Source organism: Oncorhynchus keta, chromosome 7 (assembly GCF_023373465.1).
Source record: "Oncorhynchus keta strain PuntledgeMale-10-30-2019 chromosome 7, Oket_V2, whole genome shotgun sequence".
NCBI lineage: Eukaryota > Metazoa > Chordata > Actinopteri > Salmoniformes > Salmonidae > Oncorhynchus > Oncorhynchus keta.
Genome location: NC_068427.1, coordinates 1,440,628 through 1,468,603, shown reverse-complemented (window position 1 = coordinate 1,468,603; position 27,976 = coordinate 1,440,628). Strand labels below are relative to the sequence as shown.

General features: G+C 40.5%; 1 protein-coding gene and 1 long non-coding RNA gene across 2 annotated transcripts in view; one reads left to right on the top strand and one right to left on the bottom strand.

Annotated features, from left to right (window-relative positions):
- LOC118385857 (uncharacterized) overlaps positions 1 to 12,535 on the top strand; it is a 32,044-nt gene extending 19,509 nt beyond the window's left edge. The window contains exon 3 of the long non-coding RNA XR_004826113.2: positions 11,392 to 12,535. This is a non-coding gene — a long non-coding RNA (uncharacterized LOC118385857). The remainder of the gene's footprint in view (positions 1 to 11,391) is intronic.
- Positions 219 to 27,976, bottom strand: part of LOC118385856 (caveolae-associated protein 2-like) — a 31,253-nt gene continuing 3,495 nt past the window's right edge. Inside the window, exon 2 of the mRNA XM_035773015.2 lies at positions 219 to 9,158. Coding sequence (XP_035628908.1) covers positions 8,292 to 9,158 — 867 coding nt within the window. The 3' untranslated portion in view covers positions 219 to 8,291. The remainder of the gene's footprint in view (positions 9,159 to 27,976) is intronic.

Genomic DNA, 27,976 nt, shown 5'->3' with positions numbered 1-27,976 from the left:
ACGGTGCTACCCAAGACAGTACTTTTGAAGTTACTGTAGACCATTGCAAAACAGTGTATTTAAAATCCATTATCTAAAGACTTTTTTAATGTTTCACTATTTACATGTTTATGAAATTTTGCTGAGGATGTTCCTCCCCTTCCTCCTCGGAGGAGCCTCCACTGTCAGTAATACATGACTTTGTGTGGCAATTGAAGAAACACAGGTAGACTCCAACAGTTGTTACAAATCTTTATTTACGTATTGTGATGCTGAACTCGAGCAAATCAATTACAAGTAGTGGCTATAGGAAGAAAATACATTACAGTAAATGTTGCTAAGAGTTTTCTGCCACGGAAAAATAAGTTATTTGGCTTGAGGGCAGACAACTGGGTGAAATAATGTGACTAAATAAAGTATCATCTAAAACCAAAATGTTACAGTAACAATACTAGTACTCCATGTATGGGGACTTGATACCTGTGACATTCACCTCTTTCACTGTGAGAGCCAATGTGTGGTGAGCTTTTCTGGCATAAAATGGATGCTGTGCATCACCCAGGTTGGTGTGCTACTGTACACAATGGTAGCAGGTGGGGTGCGTTACTCCCATGCAATGTAAAGCACTATGAAGCTTATTGAAAAGCTCAAAATCAGTCACATTTTAATCGTAATCTCTACATATTGTACACACAAATTTAAAGTTTGGCACTTTTTTCAGTACTGTGATATCTATAAGAGGAAACACCATCCATACGTGGACGAGCACATACCATAGATACTGTATTACAGATAGAAGGCTTATAATTTCATTATATAATGTGTAAATATTTCATACTTCTATATTTGATCATCTAAGACATATGCCTTCTTCCTCCTCCATAGGTTCCATTGTTCAAAGTTCAAACACTTTTCATCAGACAATGAAACACCATGGAATATTTATAGGAAGGACTTCTTGCTGCGCTTTCCCGCTAAAGCGTTTTTGAGAAAATTTGAATTTCCGTTACAGGCATTGGATTTTTTCTTTGTTTACCAGACCTCCGTAATGACCAACAGCACTTCCGTTGCATAGTTTTTACATGACAACAAATAGGTTGGAGATATACTGGGGCAATGTAGGGTTCAACTTCAAGATCAAAAGTGGTATTTCATGTGTTTACCTGGGATGTGAACCCGGGACATATTTCTGTCATGAAAATGTGACAAATGGTGGCCCTGGTTGCAATGCCATGATATTTTACACTACAAGTATAGCTTGTGGTAAAAAATGAAAGGCCATGCATGTGCGCAAAGAGGTGGACACACGTCTCTGTTCAGCTTATGCCTCCCCTCAAAAATCATCCCTTATTTGTTCCGATTCTCCCCCTTTCTCCAGAAGTGTGCCTTTCTAATCTCCCAGGCATAGATTTCGAATAATTAAATTGGTGTTGGCATTAGCTCAACTTCGATGTCGGCCCACCACCTCAAGCTCTAACTCGTCAAGACAGAACTGCTCTTCCTCCCAGAAAAGGCCTGCCTGCTCAAAGACCTCTCCATCACGGTTGACAACGCCACAGTGTAACCCTCTCAGAGTGCAAAGAACCTTGGCATGACCCTGTTGTTCTCTGCAAACATCAAAGCAGTGACCCGCTCCTGCAGGCTCATGCTCTACAACATCCATACCTCACACAGGAAGCAGTGCAGGTCCTAATCCAGGCTCTTGTCCTTTCCCGTCTGGACTGCTGCAACTCGCTGTTTGCTGGGCTCCCCACTTGTGCTATCAACTAATTCAGAATGCTGCAGCCCGCATGGTTTTAAATCTTCCCAAGTTCCCTCTTGTCACCCGCTCCTCCGCACACTCCACTAGCTTCCAGTTGAAGCTCACATCCACTACAAAACCATGGTGCTCACCTACTGAACAATGAGGAACTTCCCCTCGCTACCTGCAGGCTCTGGTGACCAGCAAGAAGTTACATTATGCTGGCTTGCAAAGTGATGTTTAATTCCTATTGGAATCCATCCAGAGTGGATTTAGAATGACTGCCAGTGTCAGAAAGATAAACAAAATTAGACTAAACTCGAACAACCATTTCAGTCACGGGTGCAATAAGTCCAACTAAAAGATTGGATTAACTTAGTTATTTATCTTTGTGTAGCAAAACATAAATTAATGTATTCCTTAACCAATCAATGGACATGCAACACAGATATTGAAAACAACTATTCTTAAAATCTAACTGCAATGCTGGGAAATATGATACTGATGGGCGTGGTTTTGCCAACCAGTAAAATTATGATTACTTTGGTGTCAACCTTACTTGGGATTTGAACTCACAACTCCTCAGTTGCCAGCAACCTGAATTTCCTGCTACAATACTAGATCTGTTCATGTGACTATGGTTGTAGTGGTCATTAAATTTTGTCAGCCGGCTATTGTCATGCGAAAGACTGCCGGTCTCACAGTAATTGACGGTTAAGTAACAAACATGTTTAGCATCTCCAGGCCTCCACTCATACAAGTTGCTGATGCTCGCCTTTGGAACATCTGCATTTAAAGTCTAATACATTATTTTAATATGCACCATCTCAATAAATCTATTGTATTTTAGACAGCTCTGAAAAAACATTATGACATGAAGAAAATTTGTTTCAAAATGTCCCAAATTATTGGCTACTGTGCATGCAGAAAGTATTCACACCCCTTGACTTTCTCCACATTTTGTTACAAAGTGGGATTCAGAAGGACTTAATTGTAAAAAAAAAAATTGCCAACGGTCTTCACAAAATATTCTAATGTCAACATTAGAAATATAAAAAAACACATATATATATATATATCTTGATTAAACAAATCTTCAACCCTGAGGCAATGCATGTTAGAATCAGCGATTACAGTTGTGAGTCTTTCTGGGTATGTCTCTAAGAGCTTTGCACACATGTGCAACATTTGGCCAATTACTATTTTCAAAATTCTTCAAGCTATGTCAAATTGGTTGTTGATCATTGCTAGGCAACCATTTTCAGGTCTTCCCATATATTTCCAAGCAGATTTAAGTCAAAACCACTCAAATATTCACTGTCTTCTTGGTAAGGAAAACCTCAGTCTATGTGGCTGAATCTGTTTGAAATTCACTGCTGGACTGAGGGACCTTACAATTATCTGTATGTGTGGGGTATAGAGATGAGGTAGTCATTCAAAAACCATCTTAAACACTAGTATTGCACACAGAGTCAGTCCGTGAAAATAATGTTACTTATGTTGTAAGAGCTTGTGACAAAATAAGAGCTGAACTGTTAAAGGTTACTGTGCATTTTCCTGTAAGTTAATGGAAGTTGGTCACTGTGACGTTCATGTTTAAATGTCAACTTACTGTCAGCTTGCTGCAAGTAGTAATTGTAGAATTCACAGAAACATACTTTGGCTGGCTTCTATCACACTCATTGACCTGATTGTGTGGCAGGAAGGTCATTTTGCTGCCAACATAGATGTTGATGCCAGGTGAGGCTGGGTCCCAAGTGTGCTCATGCAAAAGACTACATAATAGTTATCACCTGTCATAAGCGTTCTTGTAATCAGAAAAGTTCCTTGAAGTTACAGTGAGCTACTGGCAGCTCGTTGCAAATATGTTACTGTGCGTTTTACAATAGATTAACTGGCAACCTAACTGTCAGTATGTTCCTAGCAGTTGCTGTGAATTTTACAATAACTGACAGCGCTTTGTCAATTCAGCGGCACAAAATTCAGTAATATTCATATAACTAACTTCCATGAATTTACTGTAAATTACAAAGTAACCTTTTAACAGGAAAGTTCTTATTTAATGTCACATGCTCTTACAACAACTGCAAAACGGACCATGTTTGACCACAACCATCAACCACTTAAACTGGTACAACACTTCCACTGATAGTTGGCACAAACACACATATTAGACCATGCCCCCAAATATATTTTTCTTGTCAAGTCAGTTAAGAACAAATTCTAATTTTCAATGACGGCCTAGGAACAGTGGGTTAACTGCCTTGTTCAGGAAAAGAAAGACCGATGTTTATCTTATCAGCTTGGGGATTTGATCTTGCAACCTTTCGGTTACAAATCCAATGCTCTAACCACTAGGCTACCTGCCGCCCCAGACCACTGGTATTTTTCAGAGATGAGGTAGTCATTCAAAAATCACATTAAACACAATGCACACAGAGTGAGTCCATGGATCTTATTATGTGACTTGTTAAGCAAATCTTTACTCCCAAACTTATTTTGGCTTGCCATAACAAAGGGGTTGATTTACTTATTGACTTAAAACATTTCAGCTTTTAATTTGTAATGAATTTGTAAAAAAACATAAAAACATAATTCCACTTTGACATTATGGTGCATTGTGTTAGGCCAGTCACAAAAGAAATCACAATGTAATCCATTTCAAATTCAGGCTGTACAAAATGGGGAAAAGGTCAAGGGATGTGAATACTTTCTGAATGTACATGTTCTTGGTACCAAAGATGTACCTGGTGGCACTGTTGAAACATTAATGCACTTCTGCCTAAAGGCCTCTAAGTTCAAATCCCCAAAGCATTTATGCACACATTACATCAAATGTCCCTGAGGACTGATATTTTCACATTGGTGTTGTCAGATAATTATACAATTATGGACTTGATTCTGGGCAGCTTCTAGCAGTGTACAGAATTTTGTTCTTGCCATTTAAATCTGTGGCCAAGCACTGTCATGCACATGGTCATGGTGGTGTAGCAGGAAGTTCAGGTCATTAGCAACAAAGAGTTTGAGTTAAAATCCCAAGTGAGGTATAATCATAGGTAACCAGCATTCAGCAGCATACTATCCTTTTACAGCAATAACACCTTCATTCAGCTGTAGAAAATCAGTAACTTGTTGTTTACCTTCCTTTCACTGCAATCAGTAGCCTATAGTGTACCATGCAATTAAATGAACTTTGCAACAGTGTAGCATTTCATGGCATAAAAGGAAAACACTGTGGAGAGGGAATTCTTAATATGAAAAATAATATTACCCTAAGCCCTGGCAAAACCTTTTTTCTTCTTCTTTGGAGTGTATGCTGGCTGGTCTAGCATGGTCTAGCTGGACGAGCTGGTCTGTTCAACTACGGGCATCATTATCATATTTCCCAGCATGCTATATTGCAGTTTGATTTTCTAGAATAGTTTGTTTCAATATCTGTGTTTTTGCATGTACATTGATTGTTTTAATTAATCAATTAATTTATCTTATGCTACACAAAGATACATGACATGCATACTAACCCAATACCTTAGTTGAACTTATTTCACCCGTTACTGAAACTGTTCCAGTTTAGGTGGTGAACATTATTTTGTAGTAAGGGTTACAATTGAGAAAATGGGATCTTTCTGAAATGAATATGGACAGTTCATCAGTTACATTTCAATTAAACCCTCCCTGAATGCTTGAAAATACCCCTAATAATAATTTAAACAAAGTGGATAGCGGAGAACATGTCTATACCATTTATCCTCACATCTTGGACAGACCGGAGCCTTCTAGAAACAGTTTTAGAAAGTGTTCTTCTTCCTGTAAACATTACATAGCAATGCAGGAACTTTGATAACCCACAGGGCTGCTGGCCAGAAGGTTGTGGGTTCACAGACCACCGTGGAAGAGAGTAGGGGGGGAAAGATCTCCTTTATAGTAGAAGCATTGCATGAATCTATCATCGTATTTGCAGGTCTGAGAAAAAAATATCCCTTTTCTGTGGCTTAACTCAACGAGAGATGGTCACAACGGTTTCCCTGAAAGTTTCCTGGGTTTAAACATGTATTGTACAGAAAGTGAATCGCCTAATCAATTGATAGAGAGAATTAGAATTACTTCCCAAGCAAAGTATATTTTTGGGGTCCTTGGCTATAGAAGGTTGTGTCTCAGCCTCTGAATGTCAAAGACACGAAACAATGCAAAAAGCATCAAGGACCAAAGTGCTCTAATATATCACGTTATATAATTGGATCAGTTTTAAAATATTAAACTAACAAGAGGTAAGCTTGTGCTTTTTGCCATTTTCTTTCATAAAAAGTAGGGCTATGGCATACCCTCATACCCCCTTCACTGACGTGTAATTGACTGAGAAAATATATCTATATAGCAGCCTATTGCCTAATTTAATCTGCCAAACAGGTAGGCCTACCTCTTATTTCTTAAATATGAATAAATAGGCTCCAACACAAAGTCCTCTTGTTGTTAGTAAAGTCAAATTAATTATGCCTACTCAAATTTGCCTACTTTCAGCACCATTAGCTGTCAATTTCCAATTGATTGTGCCACGGCTGCTGTTTCAAGTTTCAGTCACCACAATCGAATCTGGCTGATTGAGGCCAATAACTCTGATCAAAACGCTTTCAGAATGGAAAAGTAACATTGTTTTTAATAAAATAAATTATAGTAGTAGCAAGCAATCAAAGTTGACCTCTGGTCCTCGTCATCTTTGAGCTCTCCTTCTCAAACTGAACTGAACAGAACAAAAGCTTTAGGGTAGTCCGCACGCAGGAGTGCATTTTTGGATTAGGCCTAATCAAAAATCATTTTTAGAAAAACCCTTTGACTCTCCTCCTGAACTGCCTACACAGCACAGCCATTGGTTTATTTTGTACCATTCTTTAGTTTTTTATCTTATGTTTGTTGTGTAGTAAATATTTCACCTATATTATCATTTTTGATTTGTCCCCCCATAAAGCACATTGCGTTGCATTCCATGTCTGAAATGTGCTGCATAAATAAAGCTTGATTTGATGTTTTGAGGGCAAAACCCTGGCAATCATTCTGAATGCAAATCGTGGGTGAATAAACATTCAAATTGTTGGATATCCCCGTTCAGGCTGGATTCCATTAGGAATTAGACATCACTTTGCAAATCCAGCATAACGTAACTTGATGCAGGTTTTGCGGGTGGCCACCATATGCTGGAATGCTGGTGACCAGTGTCCAAACAATGAAGGCTGGTCACCAGCCTATGCTGGTCTATGCTGTTTTTTTCAACAGGGCTTCCAAAACAGGAATTCCTCACTCCAGCATGGCAATTACCCACAACAGCCAGTGTAAGTTTGAAGAATTCCGTGCGTGTATGAGTGTGTGTGTGATTGTCTTTGTGGGTGCCTCTGTAAATGTGTGCTAGTTAATCTAGTGTTTGTGTGCATGTGTGTTTCAACCATATAGGAATGTGTCAACATTGCTTATGTGAGTGCTATGCCAACTTTAGGTGCACCAAATGCACACGTAATCAACTCCAACATTACAATTTTTACAGTATATTTATGAAAGTCAGGTGACAGTACTCAAATATGATTTTATATAAGTCGTTATGCCTACTGATATTTAACTCCCTATAATCAAATATATACATAAACGTAAGATTATGATTGCCCTGATATAGGGTGTTTAGGAAAGTCCCAGTGTAGAGCCTTAAGGTCCCAAGTCATCCTCTGTCTCAATAGTGCTCCCAGTAGACCTTACCCTAATACAGAGATATCAACTTACCCTCCCTTAACTTACCACTTTCAAGCTGTTTTTGTCATGAGAGGTCTGATGAGTATATATATTATGGCAAATAAATGAACTAAAGTAGGGATGGCATGAAATTGCCTTAATGCTATGGCTCCATTTTTACCCTGCACTCGGGTTATATGGTTACATCCAGACCTTGGTCAAATGCATATGTCACAAACCTCAGCCTTACACCGACCTTGCTTTAGAAACGTAGCTACCGCCCCATACCAATGCCCAGACAACCTGGCAATGGGCTACCCTTCCCAAGCTGTGGGCTCTACCCTCTTTGCCAAGGATTTACCGGCATTCAAGCGAGGCAGGAGAACAAAGAGACTATCCGTCAGACTGAGAGGCCCATGCAAAGACAGATAAACAGAGAGAGTGAGTTGGCTCAGCATCCTGGAGATGTGCTGTTCAGAAGCCTAGGTTCCAGTTGGGAAGGTGAGTTATAGTCGCTTGGCTTGCTGGTTCTTTTCCTAAGGTAACCCCAAAGAAGGGTAGGTAGCTATACAGACCAAGCAGGAGCAACTGATGCAGGATATCTTGATCACTCTTGATAAATCAGGATCTCTGAAATGGAAGCTTGGTGATCTGGGATATGTCCATGGATCTCTTGGATTAATTGTACATGCAGGGCTGGAGGCATTGGAGGGCCAGGAATGGTTAGGGGCTCGTTAGCACTGGGGCTTGATATTTTTTTGAAATTGGTAGGCTGGAAAGATGGAGGGATGACTACAGTTTTGGCATGTTAACATAAAATACCCAGGGAATGTGGAGGAGCAAAAGATGAGGGATGAGATTATGAAGCTTGCTCTACAGCAGATATGGGGTCCTTTACCTCCACCAGGCTTTCCTGCTCCTCTACCTCATCATAAACCTCTTCCTCCTCCCCCATATCGTCATCATGCTCCGGGAGAGCAAGCCCCGGTTGATGATCGATGGTCAGATCACACTCAAGGCTCCCCGCTTCTCCATTGATGGTCAAATCGGCCTGCACGCTCCCAGGGGTAGAAGGACTAGCTAGCTCCTCTCCCCCCTCCACACCCAGCCCTTCCTGGGAGTACACCTCGGCCAGGGGCAGATCCCCATCCATGCTACCCAAGGGAGGGATCTCCACGTGGGCTTGCCCGCTAGGCGAGCCTCCGGGCTGTGTCGAGGCCTCCCCTTCGCCTCGCAACTTCTTCACATTGAACGTCATGGGCGACACCTTGAAAGAAGAGCTCTTGGCGGCGAGACTCTTAGGGTGGTTTGGTGTAAAGCTTTTCTTGATCTTCTCACGGCTCGCGGGTGGCACGATCTTGGTGCTGATCCTGGTCATGTTCTTCTCGATGCTTTGGCGCGAGAAGGCCTTCTTCAGGCTGTCCACCTTCTTCAGGCTGGAGCGCTTCAGCCGGTCGGCTCTGGATCTCTCGAAGGAGGGCAGGGCCGCTTCTAGGCCCAGCTCTGCCTCTCCCTCCAGGGCTTCGTCGTCCTCGTGGAGACCCCCGGTATCATTGTCGGAGGAGTACAGGCTGATGTTATGGAGACCCTCCTCCTGAGAGCGGTCGGCATCTATGCCGGTGACAGACGGGGCAGGTGCCGCAGGGGCGTCGTCCTCAAGCTGGCTGGCCTGGCGGGTCTTGGGGGAGTCCTTGATGAACATGCTGGAGGGGATCTCGTTGTCTTCCTGGAGAACAGAGGGGAGGATTAGGATTAGGAAGGTGGTCATGTGAAGATCACTTGAAACAAGCCTCAGGTCATTAATTTATTAATCAAGCGGATGAACACAAAGCCATGCACACTATAATTGTATATGGTTATCAGATATAAGCATCAGCATTAAACATACCGATAACTGCCTAAATAAAGGAAACCGAACATTGTGTCTTAATAGGACATTGGGCCACCACGAGCCACCGGAACAGCTTCAATGCGCCTTGGCATAGATTCTGCAAGTATCTGGAAATCTATTGGAGTTATTCGACACCCGTCTTCCACGAGAAATTCCATCATGTGGTGTTTTGTTGATGGTGGTGGAAAACACACTCAGGCGTCACTCTTGAATCTCTCAAACGTAGTCATTGCGTTGAGATCTTGTTACTGAGAAACGTACACACTCAAACACATTAAACCCCTTATGCTCCTTTGAGACCCCTCTTTCAAAGTCACTGAGATATCTTCTCTTCTAACCATGGTAGCCAAAATAATGTGTAAAACTGGGCATTTTATATATATATATATATATATATATATATATATATATATATATATATGACCCTAAGCATGATAATTGGTTAATTAACTCAGGGACCACACCTGTGTGGAAGCAACTGCTTTCCATATACTTTGTATCCCTCATTTACTCAAGGCCTTTTCTTTATTTTGGCAGTTACCTGTACATAGATACTGTATATCAAAAGCAGATGCAACTTAGTCTAGTTGGATCTTAAATTAAATCAAACCTTGCATGTGCACTGCTACAGGACAGTACCTTCAGAAACTATTCATACCCCTGACTTATTCTGTATTTTGTTGGTACAGCCTGAATTCAAAATTGATTTGTCCCTGTCTACACACAATACCCCATAATGAAAAAGTGAAAATATGTTTTAGAACTCTTTGCAAAGTTATTGCAAATTAATTTAAGAAATATCTTTTTACATAAAGTAGCAGTCAAAAGGGTTTTTCTTTATTTGGACCTTTCTACATTGTGGAACAATAGTGAAGACATCCAAATAACACATATGGAATCATGTAGTAACCAAAAAAGTGTTAAAATCAAAATGTATTTTATATTTCAGATTCTTCAAAGTAGCCACCCTTTGCCTTGATGACAGCTTTGCACACTCTTGGCATTCTCTCAACCAGGTTCATGATGATAGTCTGCCCATTTTTTTTTTAAATGTGGAAATGTTAAATTAATGTAGGAAAGTATAACACATTAGATCTGAAAGATAATACAAAGAAAATAACATGTGATTTCTTTTGTATTTTTTGTTCCATCTTTGAAATGCAAGAGAAAGGCCATAATGTATTATTCTAGCCGAGGCATAATTTCGATTTTGGCCACTAGATGGCAGCAGTGTATATGCAAAGTTTTAGATGCTTGTATCAAGGCGCCCCTAAATGTGCCTAATTGGTTTATTAATTCATTTTCAAGATCATAACTGTGCACTCTCATCAAACAATAGCATGGTATTCCTTCACTGTAATACTACTGTAAATTGGACAGTGCAGTTAGATTAACAAGAATTGAAGCTTTCTGCCAAAAACAGATATGTCCATGTCTTGGGAAATGTTGTTTTTACTTACAACCTCATGCTAATCACATTAGCTTACGTTAGCTCAACTGTCCCGCAGGGGACCCACCGATGCTGTAGAGGTTTTCAACAGGTGTGCCTTGTTAAAAGTTTAATATGTGGAATTGATTTCCTTCTAAATGGATTTGAGTCAATCAGTTGTGTGGTGACAAGGCAAGGGTGGCAAACAGAAGATAACCCTATTTGGTTAAAGAACAAGTCCATATTATGGCAAGAACAGTTCAAAAAAGCAAAGAGAAATGACAGTCCATCATTACTTGAAGACATGGTCAGTCAATGTGGAAAATTAAGAACTTGGGCCAAGAAACACGAGCAATGGACATTAGACCGGTGAAAATCTGTCCTTTCGTCTGATGTCCAAATTTGAGATATTTGGTTCCAATGAGACACAAACTAGGTGAACAGATGATCTCTGCATGTGTAGTTCCCACCGTGAATGAGGAGGAGGTGTGATGGTGTGGGGTTGCTTTGCTGGTGACACTCTGTGATGTATTTAGCATTCAAGGCACACTTTACCAGCATGGCTACCACAGCATTCTGCAGTGATACACCATCCCATCTGGTTTGCACTTAGTGTGACTATCATTTGTTTTTCAACAGGACCATGACCCAACACACCTCCAGGCTGTGTAAGGGCTATTTGACCAAGAAGGAGAGTGATGGAGTGCTGCATCAGATAACCTGGCCTCCACAATCAGATGGTTTGGGATGAGTTGGACCGCGGAGTGAAGGAAAAGCATCCAACAAGTGCTCAGTAGATGTGGGAACTCCTTTATGACTGTTGGAAAAGTATTCCAGGTGAAGCTGGTTGAGCAAATGCCAACAGTGTGCAAAGCTGTCATCAAGGAAAAGGGTGGCTACTTTGAAGAATCTCAAATATAAAATGTATTTTGATTTGTTTAACACTTTTTGGTTACTTCATTTTCCATACATGTTATTTCATAGTTTTGATGTCTTCACTATTATTCTACAATGTAGAAAATTATAAAAAACTAAGAAACACTTGAATAAGTAGGTGTGTCCAAACTTTTGACTGGTACTGTAAGTGTTCACAATACATGTTAAAATCACCTTACAGCTGTGTTTTTTTCTGGGTAAGTTTCTAAGAGATATTCACACCTGGATTGTACAATATTTGCACATGATTCTTTTAACGTCTTCAAGCTCTCAAGTTGGTTGTTGATCATTGCTAGACAGCCATTTTAAAGTCTTGCCATAGATTTAAGTCAAAACTGTAACTAGGACACTCTGGAACAATCAATGTCAGTGTATATTTGGCCTTGTGTTTTAGGTTAGAGTCTGGCTGAAAGGTGCATTTGTCTCACAGTGTCTGTTGAAAAGCAGAATAAAACAGGTTTTCCTCTAGGATTATCCTTAGCTCTGGTAGTTCCCTTTTATCCCCCCAAACTATCCTTAGACAAGCATACCCATAACATGATGCAGACACCACCATGCTTGAAAATTTGAAGAGCGGTACTCAGTAATGTGTTGTGCTGGATTCGCCCCAAACATAACACTTTGTAATCAGGACATAAAGTTAAATTCTTTGCCATTTATTTTGTTGCAGTTTTACTTTAGTGCCTTATTGCAAACAGGATACATGTTTTGGAATATTTGTATTTTGTACAGGCTTTCTTCTTTTCACCCTGTCATTTAGTTAGTATTGGAGTAACTACAATGTTGTTGATCCATCATCAGTTTTCTCCTATCACAGCCATTAAACTCTGAAACAATTTTAAGGTCACCTTTGGCCTGGTGAAATCTCTGAGCAGTTTCATTCCTCTCTGGCAACTGAGTTTTGAAGGACACCTGTATTTTTGTAATGACTGGTGTGTTGATACACCATCCAAAGTGTAATTAATAACTTTACCATGTTCAAATGCATATTCAATGTCTGCTTTTTTTTTTTACCCATCTACCAGTAGGTGTCCTTCCTTGCGATGCATTGGGTAACCTCCCTGGTCTTTGTGGTTGAATCTGTTTGAAATTCACTGCTCGACTGAGGGACCTTACACATAATTGTATGTGTGGGGTACAGAGATTAGGTAGTCATTCAAAATCATGGTAAACACTATTATAGCAACTTCACAGTACATAATTTGCCGCTGTATGCTTTGGCAGCCATAAACGGATGTCATGGTTCAAGAGTTTAATAAATCCCCAAATGACAGTTGGTGGTTTGTAATTTCAGAGCAGTAGTTATTCAACAGTACCAGTTACAGGTACCAGCCTCAACACAATCTACAGAACTGTGTGTGCGTGAGCGGGCCTCTCCACTGACTGTGAAAAAACTAAAACCCTTTCTTACGGGCTTCTCGCCACCCGCACTCCCACACACAGCACTCCTTCACACACCAGAGTAAGCCCCTAATTCAGTTAGACTAAAATAGTATTCTATTGTTGCTGAAAAAAGTTTGGATTCTTGCACTCAACAAAACAATCAAAATCAGATCAATCAAAAACTAAAGGTGAGGTGAAATTAAAATAAACGTGTCTTCATGTTGATACAAACATGTATTTTTCATACAAACTATCTCCTTAAAAATGCATTCAGGGCTCAAGATATGCTGGCATAAGATGAACTTCTATGTAAATCATGCGTTGATGTCTAAAGGAGATTTGCTCAAGTGTTTGAGTAATACATCTCAAGTCAGGATTCAGTAAATCACCCAGAGTGGAAAGTAAGTGTGTTTGTGTGTGCTTGTGCATGTGTGTGAAACTAGGAGTTTTTGTGCCCTCCGGAATCTATTACACAGCATGGAAGAATGCTGGAAGCTAGAGGAAGGATGCCACACATTGCTTTTAGGACCATATCATGTGTCAATAGGCTATCATTAGTGCAAAGTCAGGGACTGGACCAACCAGAAGGACAGGAAGAGCCCCTCCCACCCTGTCCATCACTCACTCACCACCAATTGCATGCCCTCCCCGGAAAAAACACCAATAGTCACCCTTAAAAGTCAGACCAGTCAACCAACAGCACGTTTTTCATAAATTCAAATTATTCTTGATAGACTAAAGGCCTCTCTTTTTTTTGAGTTGGTGACTGTGACACATGGATAAAGTATATTTTTTAAGCGTAATACTTTACAGAAAACACAAGTATGTTAATTGTTACTTGTGGGGGAAAACCCTGGGTCGTACATTAGGGCATGCAACTTAAAATACTTTAAAACGCTGGGTGACTGGAAAAAACTAAATGAGCCCAAGTATTCACTCCCTGTTTCAGTCTGTTCACGTCCATTTGGTGCCTAATTAAGGTCTAGTGACCTAAACATTGCTTTGACATCCAATTAAACACAGTGTGAAGCATGCAGGAATGCCAGTGTGCTGGAGTTTAAAAAAATTGTCAAACATTGAGATTATATGCACCTGGATCTCTATATACAGTGAGGGGGAAAAGTATTTGATCTCCTGCTGATTTTGCACGTTTGCCCACTGACAAATAAATGATCTGTCTATAATTTTAATGGTAGGTTTATTTGAACAGTGAGAGACAGCATAAGAACAACAAAATCCAGAAAAACGCATGTCAAAAATGTTATAAATTGATTTCCATTTTAATGAGGGAAATTAGTATTTGACCCCCTCTCAATCAAAAAGATTTCTGGCTCCCAGGTGTCTTTCATACGGGTAACGAGCTGAGATTAGGAGAACACTCTTAAAGGGAGTGCTCCTAATCTCAGTTTGTTACCTGTATGAAAGACACCTGTCCACAGAAGCAATCAATCAATCAGATTCCAAACTCTCCACCAAGACCAAAGAGCTCTCCAAGGATGTCAGGGACAAGATTGTAGACCTAAACAAGGCTGGAATGGGCTACAAGACCATCGCCAAGCAGCTTGGTGAGAAGGTGATAACAGTTTGTGCGATTATTCGCAAATGGAAGAAACTCAAAAGAACTGTCAATCTCCCTCGGCCTGGGGCTCCATGCAAGATCTCACCTCGTGGAGTTGCAATGATCATGAGAACGGTGAGGAATCAGCCCAGAACTACAAGGGAGGATCTTGTCAATGATCTCAAGGCAGCTGGGACCATATTCACCAAGAAAACAATTAGAAAACACACTACGCCGTGAAGGACTGAAATCCTGCGGTGCCCGCAAGGTCCCCCTGCTCAAGAAAGCACATATACATGCCCGTGTGAAGTTTGCCAATGAACATCTGAATGATTCAGAGGAGAACTGGGTGAAAGTCTTGTGGTCAGATGTGACCAAATGGAGCTCTTTGGCATCAACTCAACTCGCCATGTTTGGAGGAAGAGGAATGTTGTCTATGACCCCAAGAACACCATCCCCACCGTCAAACATGGAGGTGGAAACATTATGCTTTGGGGGTGTTTTTCTGCTAAGGGGACAGGACAACTTCACTGCATCAAAGGGACGATGGACAGGGCCATGTACCGTCAAATCTTGGGTGAGAACCTCCTTCCCTCAGCCAGGGCATTGAAAATGGGTCATGTATGGGTATTCCAGCATGACAATGACCCAAAACACACAGCCAAGGCAACAAAGGAGTGGCTCAAGAAGAAGCACAAGACAGTCACCAGACCTTAATCCCATAGACAATCTATGGAGGAAGCTGAAGGTTTGAGTTGCCAAACGTCAGCCTCGAAACCTTAATGACTTGGAGAAGATCTGCAAAAAGGAGTGGGACAAAATCCCTCCTGAGATGTGTGCAAACCTGGTGGCCAACTACAAGAAACGTCTGACCTCTGTGATTGCCAACAAGGGTTTTGCCACCAAGTGCTAAGTCATGTTTTGCAGAGGGGTCAAATACTTATTTCCCTCATTAAAATGCAAATAAATTTCTAACATTTTTGACATGCATTTTTCTGGATTTTGTTGTTGTTATTCTGTCTCTCACTGTTCAAATAAACCTACCATTAAAATTATAGACTGATCATTTCTTAGTCAGTGGGCAAAAGTACAAAATCAGCAGGGGATCAAATACCTTTTTCCCCTCACTAAGGTGTGTGAACAACTCTTGATTTTTTTTTTTACTTTTGTGGTGGAAAAGATTTTACAAATGGTGCAGGTCTATTGCTCAGAAGATAACACATGAAATGATCATGTAACACTTATTTGCAATGTGATCCTGAACAGTGCATCATAGCAGACATACCTCATAACAAAGCAACCAATAATCAATTATAGCAAATCAATCAATCATAGCAAACCAATAAACAAAATAAACAAATCATCATACATTACCGGCCCTAACAAAATATTTTAAACTCTACTCCACCGTGAGAAGCCAAATGAAATACCATAGATACTCCTGATTGTTTTATTAACCTGCAGATACCAGATACCCAGGACCTTATCTAAGCCACACACTGCATGATTCACAGCTCAGGTGGAATCAGGCGGATGCCAAGCATGTGCAGCTTCCAGTGACGATGGAGGTAAATCTGTCATCAGTGTTCTGTTAATATAATAATAATAATAATAATAATAATAATAATAATAATAATAATAATAATATATGCCATTTAGCAGACGCTTTTATCCAAAAAGCATGTGCATACATTCTACGTATGGGTGGTCCCGGGGATCGAACCCTGTTCTCTTGAGTTCATCATCAAGACTAAGAAAGCTTTTCATTTAAAGGCCTCGGCTTAGAGGAAGTGCTGCACGGATTCACAGTTTCACTCATTTGTGCGTCCTATGGATTGACCAATCTTGTCAAAGCCTCCATTCACAGTCGATTACACAGCCACGAGCAAAGCTTTCAAGCTTTATTGTCGTATCCTTGATGATATTTTAAATTGTATGTGGAGGCCTGTTTGGCTGAAATGCTCTTATGTATGTTTAAAAAAATTGTCAATCAATCCACGCGGTATACAATAGAACAGCACTGTTCATTTAGAGGAGTCAGTTTGAGGCAATGCTCCACCAGATTCCCTAATCTGTACATCATATAGATAGACTCATGATATCAAAGCCTCCATTAACATGGCAAACCATGTGATTGTTGATGTTAGAAGACTCTGCTTTGAGGCAATGCTTCTCACATCCACTAATGTGTATTTAATATCGATTAGGTCCACTAACATTGACAGGATTCTCAGGCTTTCCAGGAGCATTAATTATCGAAATTGTTCTGTGCAAAACAAATCGGATTGGTTATTGTGAAAAGGTCAACTTTGTTTGAAAAATGTCAAGGAACCAGTTTGATAACATAAAAGGCTAATGTGTAGGTAAACGCCATTGTAAATGTGTGCTTCATGCTCAAAGGGCATGTCTTGAACAAGCAGTAGGAACTGACAGTGTTGTGGTGATCTGTCTGGAAGCCGGGGTGGGATAGAAACAAACTCTTTAGGGCTTTCCGAGTGATGCAGCGGTCTAAGCATTGCAGTGCTAGAGGTGTCACTACAGACGGGAGTCCCATAGGGTGGTGCACAATTCGCCCTGCGTTGTCAGGGTTAAGGGAGGGTTGCTTTACTTGGCTCATCGCGCTCCAACAACTCGTGGCACACCTGGTGCCTGCCGACTGACTTCGGTCATCAGTAAAATGGTGTTTCCTCCAACACATTGGTGCAGCTGGCCTCCGAATTAAGCGTGCGGGTGTCAAGGCGCGTGGTTTGGCGGGGCATGTTTCGGAGGACGCATGACCCGACCTTCGCCTCTTCCAAGCTTGTGGGGGAGTTGCTGCGATGAGACAAGATCATAATTGAAAAAGGGGTTAAAATAAAAAAGGGGGAGCTATTAAAATTTTGGGATGAAAAACGTTCCCGTTTTAAACAAGATATTTTGTCACGAAAAGATGCTCGACTATGCAAATAATTGACAGCTTAGGAAAGAAAACTCTGACGTTTCCAAAACTGCAAAGATATTGTCTGCGACTGCCACAGAACTGATGTTACAGGCGAAACCCAGATAAAAATCCAACCAGGAAGTGCCACATTTTTTTAAACCGCCTCATGCCAATGACTCCTTATGGCTATGAATGAGCTACGAATGAGCTTACATTTCCCACGTATTCCCTAAGGTGTCTACAGTATTGTGACGTCTTTTTAGGCATTTCCATTGAAGAATGGCCGTTCCAAATCACTTCTTATGAAAAACCAATTGCCTCGACGGATATGTTATCGAATATATATGTTAAAAACACCTTGAGGATGGATCCAAAACAACGTTTGTCGTGTTTCTGTCGATATTATGGAGCAAATTTGGAAAAAAGTTTGCCGTTATAGTTGCAGCATTTTCCAGTCGATTTCTCAGCCAAGCATGATGAAGAAACGGGAGCTATTTCGCCTACAAAAATAATATTTTGGGAAAAAAAGGAACATTTGCTATCTAACTTGGGGGTCTCCTGAGTGAAAGCATCTGAAGTTCTTCAAAGGTAAATTATTTAATTTTCTTATTTTCGTGAAAATGTTGCCTGCTGCCAGCAGAGCCTAGCATAGCATTATGCCATGATAAACTTACACAAATGCTTGTCTAGCGTTGGCTATAACGCCTATTTTGAAAATCTGAGATGACAGTGTTGTTAACAAAAGGCTAAGCTTGTGTTTGAATATATTTATTTAATTTCATTTTCGATTTTTTTGCGTATTTATGTCCGATGTGTTATGCTAATGCATTTGAGGCTAAAAGCAGTCCGATAATGCTCAGGGCTGATATCGCGCTGTGCAGACTGCAGATATTTTCCGAGCTAGAGCGGCTGGTGTCTATGCTAAAGTCGCAAAAAATTGCAGATCCATAACATGGGTGAGGCGGATTACAGGAAGATATTTCATTCGAAAATGGAAAAAGAGATTGAAATGTCTACAGACATGAAAGCTGAATATTTCCACAGGACAAAAACGGGACAAAAGCAAACACATCTTGCTGCTACGCCATCTTGGAAAACCAAATAATTATAAATAAGAATAGAATGTTTCAAAACATTTCTACATTCATGTGGATGCTACCATGATTATGGATAATCCTGAATGAATCAGGAATAATTATGAGTGAGAAAGTTTGACACGCAAATATCATCCTCTCACCATTACAATAACAAGTGATGTTAGCATTTTTTTTCCGGGGCTATGATATTTATGCCTCACTCATCATTATTCACGATTTCGTGTTTCTAAAATACATGGTTCTGGCCATAGCTAACACAACACTAGCTAGCTCGACTAACAAAAGGTGGTTATAATATACATCAGTTTGTAAATCAGTGTTCATTAAAAACACTATACATAGCCTGTATACCTTACCTCTTCGGCTGACATGTTGAAAATAATGGAAATTGTTTACATAATCCATGCGTTGACTCCATTAGTTCTGGTCTGGCTCTCATCCATGAAGATTCAGGTGCATCTTGATATTGTCAATCAAATGGCGAGGGGATGAAGCTCATTGGCTGAAACTCTAATTGTTAACTATTCATGAAAATCGCAAATGAAATTAAATAAATATATTAGCTCTCAAGCTTAGCCTTTTGTTAACAACACTGTCATCTCATATTTTCAAAATATGCTTTTGAACCATAGCTAAACAAGCATTTGTGTAAGAGTATTGATAGCCTAGCATAGCATTTAACCTGAGCATTCAGCATGCAACATTTTCACAAAAACAAGAAAAGCTTTCAAACAAAATAATTTACCTTTGAAGAACTTCACATGTTTTCAATGAGGAGCATTTCGCCTGTAGCATTAGTTCTGGGGCACTCACACATAACATCTTTGCAGATTTGGAAACGTCAGAGTTTTTTCTTTCCAAAGCTGTCAATTTCATGCATAGTCGAGCATCTTTTCGTGACAAAATATCTTGTTTAAAACGGGAACGTTTTTTTATCCAAAAATTAAAAGAGCGCCCCCTATCTCGAAGAAGTTAAGGGGCTGGACCATGTGGACCAAGCTTGCAGTACTTCACCAAATTATTTGGAGATTCCCTCAGTAGGCAAAATGCCAGCCCACAGTTTAAAAAAAGTTGGCTTCCAACTAGGGATTTAGTGGCTGAGGTAAGACAATGAAAACGGTTAGACACACAATGTGATTATTGAGGATAGTCAGATGAATATAATAGTTTCATTAAAACATTTACATGCTTTGTAACATGATCGACTTCCCTAATCATCATGTAACAATAAGGCTAGTACAAACTCGAACCCAGGCGCAGAGAAAAACAGCAAGCAGAGGTAAGGGTAAATCCAGAACTTTTACTTAGAGTCTGAACAGAAATAAGGAAAATCAAATCAAATATTATTTGTCACATACACATGGTTAGCAGATGTTAATGCGAGTGTAGCGAAATGCTTGTGCTTCTAGTTCCGACAATGCAGTGATAACCAACAAGTAATCTAACTAACAATTCCAAAACTACTGTCTTATACACAGTGTAAGGGGATAAAGAATATGTACATAAGGATATATGAATGAGTGATGGTACAGAGCAGCATAGAGTAGATGGTATCGAGTACAGTATATACATATGAGATGAGTATGTAGACAAAGTAAACAAAGTTGCATAGTTAAAGTGGCTAGTGATACATGTATTACATAAGGATGCAGTCGATGATGTAGAGTACAGTATATACATACATTATATAAGGTAGCATTGTTTAAAGTGGCTAGTGATATATTTACATCATTTCCCATCAATTCCCATTATTAAAGTGGCAAGAGCACACTAATAAGACCTAAGCAAAGATCCAGGCCAACTAAGGAACCTAAATAACAAGGCAACCAGGTGAACAGAGAAGCTCATTAAACAAAGGTGAATCCCATATGTAATAATCAGGGTAACCTGGAAACTAGAAAACAGGGCAAGGGTTCCCACCAGCGGTAACAACAATCAAATAACACAGAAATTGTGACAAATCCTGCTTACATGGACACATCTGAAATCAGGCTACCTGATGGCACTCTGATAAATGCAGAAAATCAAACAAAATAATTGTTCTCCTTCAGCGAACATGTTATTTGTTTGGGAAGCAAATTTTATTCAGAATTCGGACATACAAAGTTTGTATGTGAAAACTACTTACTTGCGCAAAAGAGGGAGGCTCACTTGGCTGGTGCTAGCACATGCGCAGATCAAATACACTGCTGGAATGCCGATTAAGGTGTTTCCAAATCAAATCAAATTGTATTTGTCACATGCGCCGAATACAACACGCACAGTACACTGAAATGCTTACTTACAAGCCCTTAACCTACAATGCAGTTCAGAAAAATACCCCCCCAAAATAAAAATGAATAAAAGTAAAAAACAATTAAAGAGCACAAGTAAAATTACAAGTGAGGCTATATACAGGGGGTACCTGTGCGGGGGCACCGGTTAGTCGAGGTAATTGAGGTAATATGTACATGTAAGTAGCCTATGCATAGATAATAACAAAGAGTAATCTGGGTATCCAGTTGATTAGATGTTCAGGAGTCGTATGGCTTGGGGGTGGAAGCTGTTTAGAAACCAGACAGTGATGCAACCATTCAGGATGCTCTCGATGGTGCAGCTGTAGAACCTTTTGAAGATCTGAGGACAACATGCCAAATCTTTTCAGTCGCCTGAGGGGGAAATAGTTATTTTCGTGTCGTCTTCACCACTATATTGATGTGCTTGGACCATGTTAATTTGTTGGTGATGTGCACACCAAGGAACTTGAAGCTCTCATTCCTGCGCCACTGCAGCCCCATTGATGAAAATGGGGGCGTGCTCAGTCCTCCTTTTCCTGTAGTCCACAATCATGTCCTCGACAACAATGAGACAGCCTATAGGGTGGAGGTCTCTGACCTCCACCCTATAGGCTGTCTCATTGTTGTCGGTCATCAGGCCTACCACTGTTGTGTCGTCGGCAAACTTAATGATGGTTTTGGAGTCGTCCCTGGCCGTACAGTCGTGGGTGAACAGGGAGTGCAGGATGGGACTGAACACACACCCCTGATGGGCCCCCATGTTGAGGATCAGTGTGGTGGATATTTTGTTACCTACCTTTACCACCTGGGGGTGGCCCGTAGGAAGTCCAGGATCCAGTTGCAGAGGGAGGTGTTTAGTCCCAGGGTTATTAGCTTAGTGATGAGCTTTGGGGGCACTATGGTGTTAAATGCTGAGTTGTAGTCAATGAATAGCATTCTCACATAGGTGTTCATTTTTCCAAGTGTGAAAGGGCAGTATGGAGTGCAATTGAGATGGCATCATCTGTTGGGGAGGGTATGCAAATTGGAGTGGGTCTAGGGTTTCAGAGATAATGGTGTTGATGTGAGCCATGACCAGCCTTTCAAAGCTCTTCATGGCTACAGATGTGAGTGCTACGGGTCGGTAGTCATTTAAGCAGGTTACTTAGTGTTCTTGGGCACATGGACTATGGTGGTCTGCTTGAAACATGTTGGTATTACAGACTCAGACAGGGAGAGGTTGAAAATGTCAGTGAAGACACTTGCCAGTTGGTCAGCGCATGCTCAGAGTACACGTCCTGGTGATCCGCCTGGCCCTGCGTCATTGTGAATGTTGACCTGTTAAAAAGGTCTTACATCTGCTGCGGAGAGCGAGATCACACAATCCTCTGGAACAGCTGATGCTCTCATGCATGTTTCAGTGTTACTTGCCTCGAAGCGAGCATAGAAATAATTTAGCTCATCTGGTAGGCTTGTGTCACTGGGCAGCTCTCGGCGGTGCTCCCATTTGTAGTCTGTAATGGTTTGCAAGCCTTGCCACATAAGACAAATGTCGGAGCCGGTTTAGTACTATTCGATCTTTGTCCTGTATTGATGCTTTGCCTGTTTGTTTGATAATTTCTTATAAGCGTCCGGGTTAGAGTCCCACTCCTTGAATGCGGTAGCTCTACCCATTAGCTCAGTGCGGATGTTGCCTGTAATCAATGGCTTCTGGTTGGGGTATGCATGTACAGTCACTTTGCGGATGTTCTCATCAATGCACTTATTGAAGAAGCCAGTGACTGATGTGGTGTACTCATCAATGCCATCGGCAGAATCCAGGAACATATTACAGTCTGTGCTAGCAAAACCGAGTCACTGGTGCTTACTTCTTAAATTCTTTTTTTGTGTCAGATTTCAAAAAGGCTTTACGGCAGAAGCAAACCATGCTATTATCTGAGGACAGCACCCCATCAAACAAACACATGGCAATCATATTTCAACCTGCCAGGCGCGACACAAAACTCAGAAATAACGATGTAATTCATGCCTTACCTTTGAAGATCTTTTGGCACTCCAATATGTCCCATAAACTTCACAAATGGTCCTTTTGTTCGATTAATTCCATCGTTATATCCCCAAAATGTCAATTTATTTGGTGCGTTTGATAAAAAAAAAACCACTGGTTCCAACTCGCCCAAAATGACTACACATCTAATAAATTGCCTGTAATCTTGGTCCAAACACTTCAAACAACTTTCCTAATACAACTTTACGTATTTTATACCGTAAATAATCTATAAAATTTAAGACGGAATAAACTGCGTTCAATAAAATGAAAGTGGAGCGAGCGCTAGGTCGCGTGCCCCAAACACAACAGGACACGAGGCTCGACCCTCGTTCTGAATAGCCATACTTCTTCATTATTCAAATGAAAAACATCAACCAATTTCTAAAGACTGTTGACATCTAGTGGAAACCCTAGGAATTGCAACAAGATGCCTCCGAAATCTAGATTCCCATAGAAAACTTATTGAAAACATGGTCACCTCAACAAGAAAAAAATTCCTGGAGGGTATGTCCCCGGGGTGTCGCCTGCCAAATAAGTTCTGTTATACTCACAGACATAATTTTAACAGTTTTAAAAACTTCAGTGTTTGCTATCCAAATCCATCAATTACATGCATAAACTGCCTGAGTAGCAGATTATGCAGTTTACTTTGGGCACGCTTGTCATCCGGACGTGAAAATACCGCCACCCTATCCCAAACAGGTTAAGTTCATGAAACATGAACAGTGCAGCTCCTGATTGACACAAGTTCTTACAAAGATTGCAGAACTGGGAGTGGATAAATGAGGTTCTCAAACTTTATAAACATAACGATAAAACCACTTAAATTGGTACAACATTTCCACTAACAATTGGCACAAATACAAAACATTTTAGAAGATGCCCCAAATATGCTAATGAGACCCTATCAAATCTCAAGTGTGGTTGACTCCCAAGTAATCAGAATGTAGCTGGTTTGCAAACCCACTACCATCATATCATATTGCCATCATATTGCCATGCAATGTGTGTGATCCGACGTGTGCGATCTTAAAAGTTGTTTACCTAGTGAGGTTAATTGTTTACCTAGCTAGCTAAAGTGTACATTTAGCAAACGAGCTAATGTTAGCTGGCTGGCTCTCTAGCTGATGTTAATTATTTGCTTCCCAGAGCCTTTTGCTTTTGTAGTTAGAGCTTAATGTTAGCTAGCTAACATTGCACCTGGTTGGTTAGCTTCCAGCACTGTGGCATTGTTGGCACTGTTCATTGTTGTTTAACTAGCTAATGTTAGCTGGCTGGCTCGTTACATGACGTGTGTACAAGACATGTTGAATATAGCCGGTGTCAGTAATCGTAGGCAAAAAAAAGCGCAATGAAATTGTTGCCAGCAGAGCTGGTTAAGCTATTTCATGTTATCCAGAGGTAAACAAATCATTGGCCAGAGCGTCAAGTGTGAGCTCCATGAGCGAAATAAGATGGGTGGGGCTAAAGGGTGTGAACGATGCTGAATGAGTGTAGACATAGAAGACCTCTTCACTAGATACCAAAACATTCAAAGGCGATTTTCTCAAAAGTGAGTTTACAAGTTGATCAACTTTCCCGTTGTCCCTCAAATGCAGTGTATGATATATTATTGTAAATATCTGAATCTCTACTTTTATCCAATGTATAAAACACAATTTCAAACTTTGCTACATAAGACTGAATCCAGGTGGTGAGTCACATATTGCAGTTAGATGTTTTAAATTGTTTGTTTCAATATCTGTGTTTTTGCATGTATTAATTACATAGAACATGCTGGTCGGCCTGCAGAACGCTAGACCATGCTGTTCAGAGCAGCTTGACGAGCAGCCGACCAGCACCGGGGTATTTGTCTCCGCTCTGCTGACAAGTATTTTTCTACTCTCATACAGGTGTAATAAAGGCCTAGTGCACTCATTTGGTGGGAAAAAAATATATTTTATTTATTATTATAATTGTTTTTATATGTATATATATCTTTTTTTTAGAGGCCTCAGCACCCCTATTTCCTGGGGCTATGCTTGATTGTTCCAGTGTTTACTTGGACTTGACTTGGAAACTTCTATTTGAGATCAAAGGTCAAATCAACACAGAGCATTAGAAACATTTTCTCAAGTCCTAGTTTGTTGGAATAAAACCCATTAAAAGCTGGCTATTGTTTTCTCTTTCCTCAGCCTCTCTTTTGGACCTTTAGACGTTGTCCTGTGACTAAGGATGCCTCTGTGCCATGGTTCAGATGTCAAAAAGGAACAAAGAGAAGCAAGATGACATGAATCCCATCTGGATTGAGGCCACTGAAAGATAACTATTGTTTTCTCTTTCCCACTATTTCCTACTGCTCTGTGAGACAATTAGCCTTTTTGGCTTGGTTTGATCCCCGCTGGTTTCCCTCAGTCACCTCTTCTCCTCCAATTAGATTCTGTAATCCTCTCAGATAAGTCACCACCTGTGTGTGGAACATAACCAAAGAGCTTTGTGTCTGTGTGCGTGTTTGTGTGCACGAGTCATGACACACACTCCTTGGAGTTATGGGCCTTTGAGGACGAAATTTGCTAATTAAAATTAAGAAATACAAAAATATATATATTTGGATACAGTTGTGTGGTCACTAAACTGTTGAATTCTAGCCCTCACAGCATACAAATGGACTTAACCTGGTCCAAAATAAACATGTTTTTATTGAATAATACAATAGTTTCGGCTCATTTCCTAGTGTTATCATTTTGTCAAATTGACTTCACATATGTCCTTTCCTCCTTTCGCTTCTCTATCCCTCGATTTTTCTTTTCGGCTTCTTCACTCTGTTCCCCTCTGTCTGAGGTCATTTTCTCTCTTTCTACTTCTCCCTCTCTCTCTCCTTCCCCCGCTTTTATACACTTCTCTCTCTTCATAGCGTGTTCATAAATAGGGAGATTAAAATAGGAATGAACTCCAAAGGGAAAATGATGACTGATAACAAAGAGAGGAGCCACAGGACAAACAAACAGGCTTGTTCACTTGAGTCTGTAGGACTACCTTTCTCTGTCTCCATAGCCAGAGAGCCACATTAGGCTGTGGGACAGAAACAGTTTTTAAAAATATATTTTCAATGGAAAACTTGTTACAGTTAGTCCCTCCTTGTTCCAGTCTGATTTATTCCGTTTGGTGCCTAATGAACATGACCCAGATGAGTATTGGGATTCAAGGCCATCTTTCATGTTGCGATAGGTGCCACTGAACCAAAATCATCCATGGACATGGGGGATTACGAAATGGAAGGCTTTGTTGTTTGAAAGAGAGGTAATAACAAAACACTTGCAAGGAGAGGATATTTGTACGTGAGTGTGAGCTTCAGTGGTATTACCATGCCTTGAGCTAGGTTAAGTGAGCCTTGCCTACTGGAACATAACACCTGAGAGATGTAGGCACATGCACACACACATATAGTACACACACACACACACACACACACACACACACACACACACACACACACACACACACACACACACACACACACACACACACACACACACACACACACACACACACACACACACACACACACACACACACACACACACACACACACACCAGTCTTGTTCTCCTGCTAGGACCTGTGGAAATAGATCTGTTCTATAACTTAGATGCCATAGAGTTGACTATGCATCCCATAACTGACACATGTACTAATAGCTACACTACATCAACGTTGTTGAATAGAATTATATGAACGCGTAGTAAGCACAGTAACTGACTGGCAAGGCCTGAAGTTAGTTAATCATATTTATGTCTAGTTAGGCTTTTCCTGAGTTCAAATGATAGGCCTTGTTGGAATACTTTAGAAATGTCTCCTTCCTTTCTAACTTCCTTGAAGTAATCATATATCTGAATTGGTTGGATTGTTAATGGGGTGGTAAAGTAAAGTGGTGGTAACCTTACTTTCAACTATCCAATCCCTCATAGATGTGTGCTTATTTCAAGGAAACAAGGAGGGAATGAGGCATTTTTGAGTATTCAAAGAATGATTAGTTGAATCAGGGGTTAAATTAGAAAAAAACTGGGTGAGGCAGCTAAAGCAGGACTGGCTCTGCCTTATCCTGCATAAGGAACTTGGATAAATAAACCTAACACCAGTGCTTACTCACTGCCGCCGATGCTGACAAGCCTAGAGACCTTTGGCCAAGAGTTCTGTGACAATGGCAGTAAAGTCTTTATGAATCAAAGCTGACTACTGAAATCTTCAATTTAATTCAGAAAACTATTTATATGATGGCAAAATGTTTCATTCTAAATTCAAGTGTGTTTGTTAAAAATTATGACGACAAATACAATGGGCAAGATCAAAGATCACTCAACTTACGATCTGTTTGCACTCTCCAGCACGAATACACTGTTATCCAAAGTTGCTCAGGTCGAATGTATTAAAGAACGTCTTTCGATAAGGCAGTGTTTCGTTTTCTTGATGCAGCATGTTTTGTTTGGTTGTGAAATGCGTTTTCATTCAATGCTGTTGGATTTGAATGTGTTTTGACTGTGTGTGATAAAAGGTCATCACTTCCTTTCCCATCCTACCTCTCCAATTCCACTACTCATCTTGAAAACTGCACATATGTGCACACACACACGCACACACACACACACACAAACAGATGCCTGCACACGTGCACATGCACGTATGCATGCATGTGCACACTCATGCACAAACACACATGCATGGTGTGTTTGCAGAGCAAAATGTGTCACATTTCACAGTTGTATGACTATACCTCTTTCTCATTTTAATGTAAATGAATGTTTACCCTCTCGCTAATCCAACACCTTTCCCCTCCCCTTGGTATCAAGAACCAACTTTGTCACAAACAGAATCTACCACATGGCATTGGACTTTTCTGTTTTGTGGCTGGGAAGGGGAGAATATGTGTTTCCCCATGAAAGAGGAGAGGTCAGGGAGACAGGAAAAGCACTGGAGCACGAACACAAACCAACAACGGACCAATCTACAAACTACACTAAGCACTACATTTGCCTCGAGCCTAATGAGTG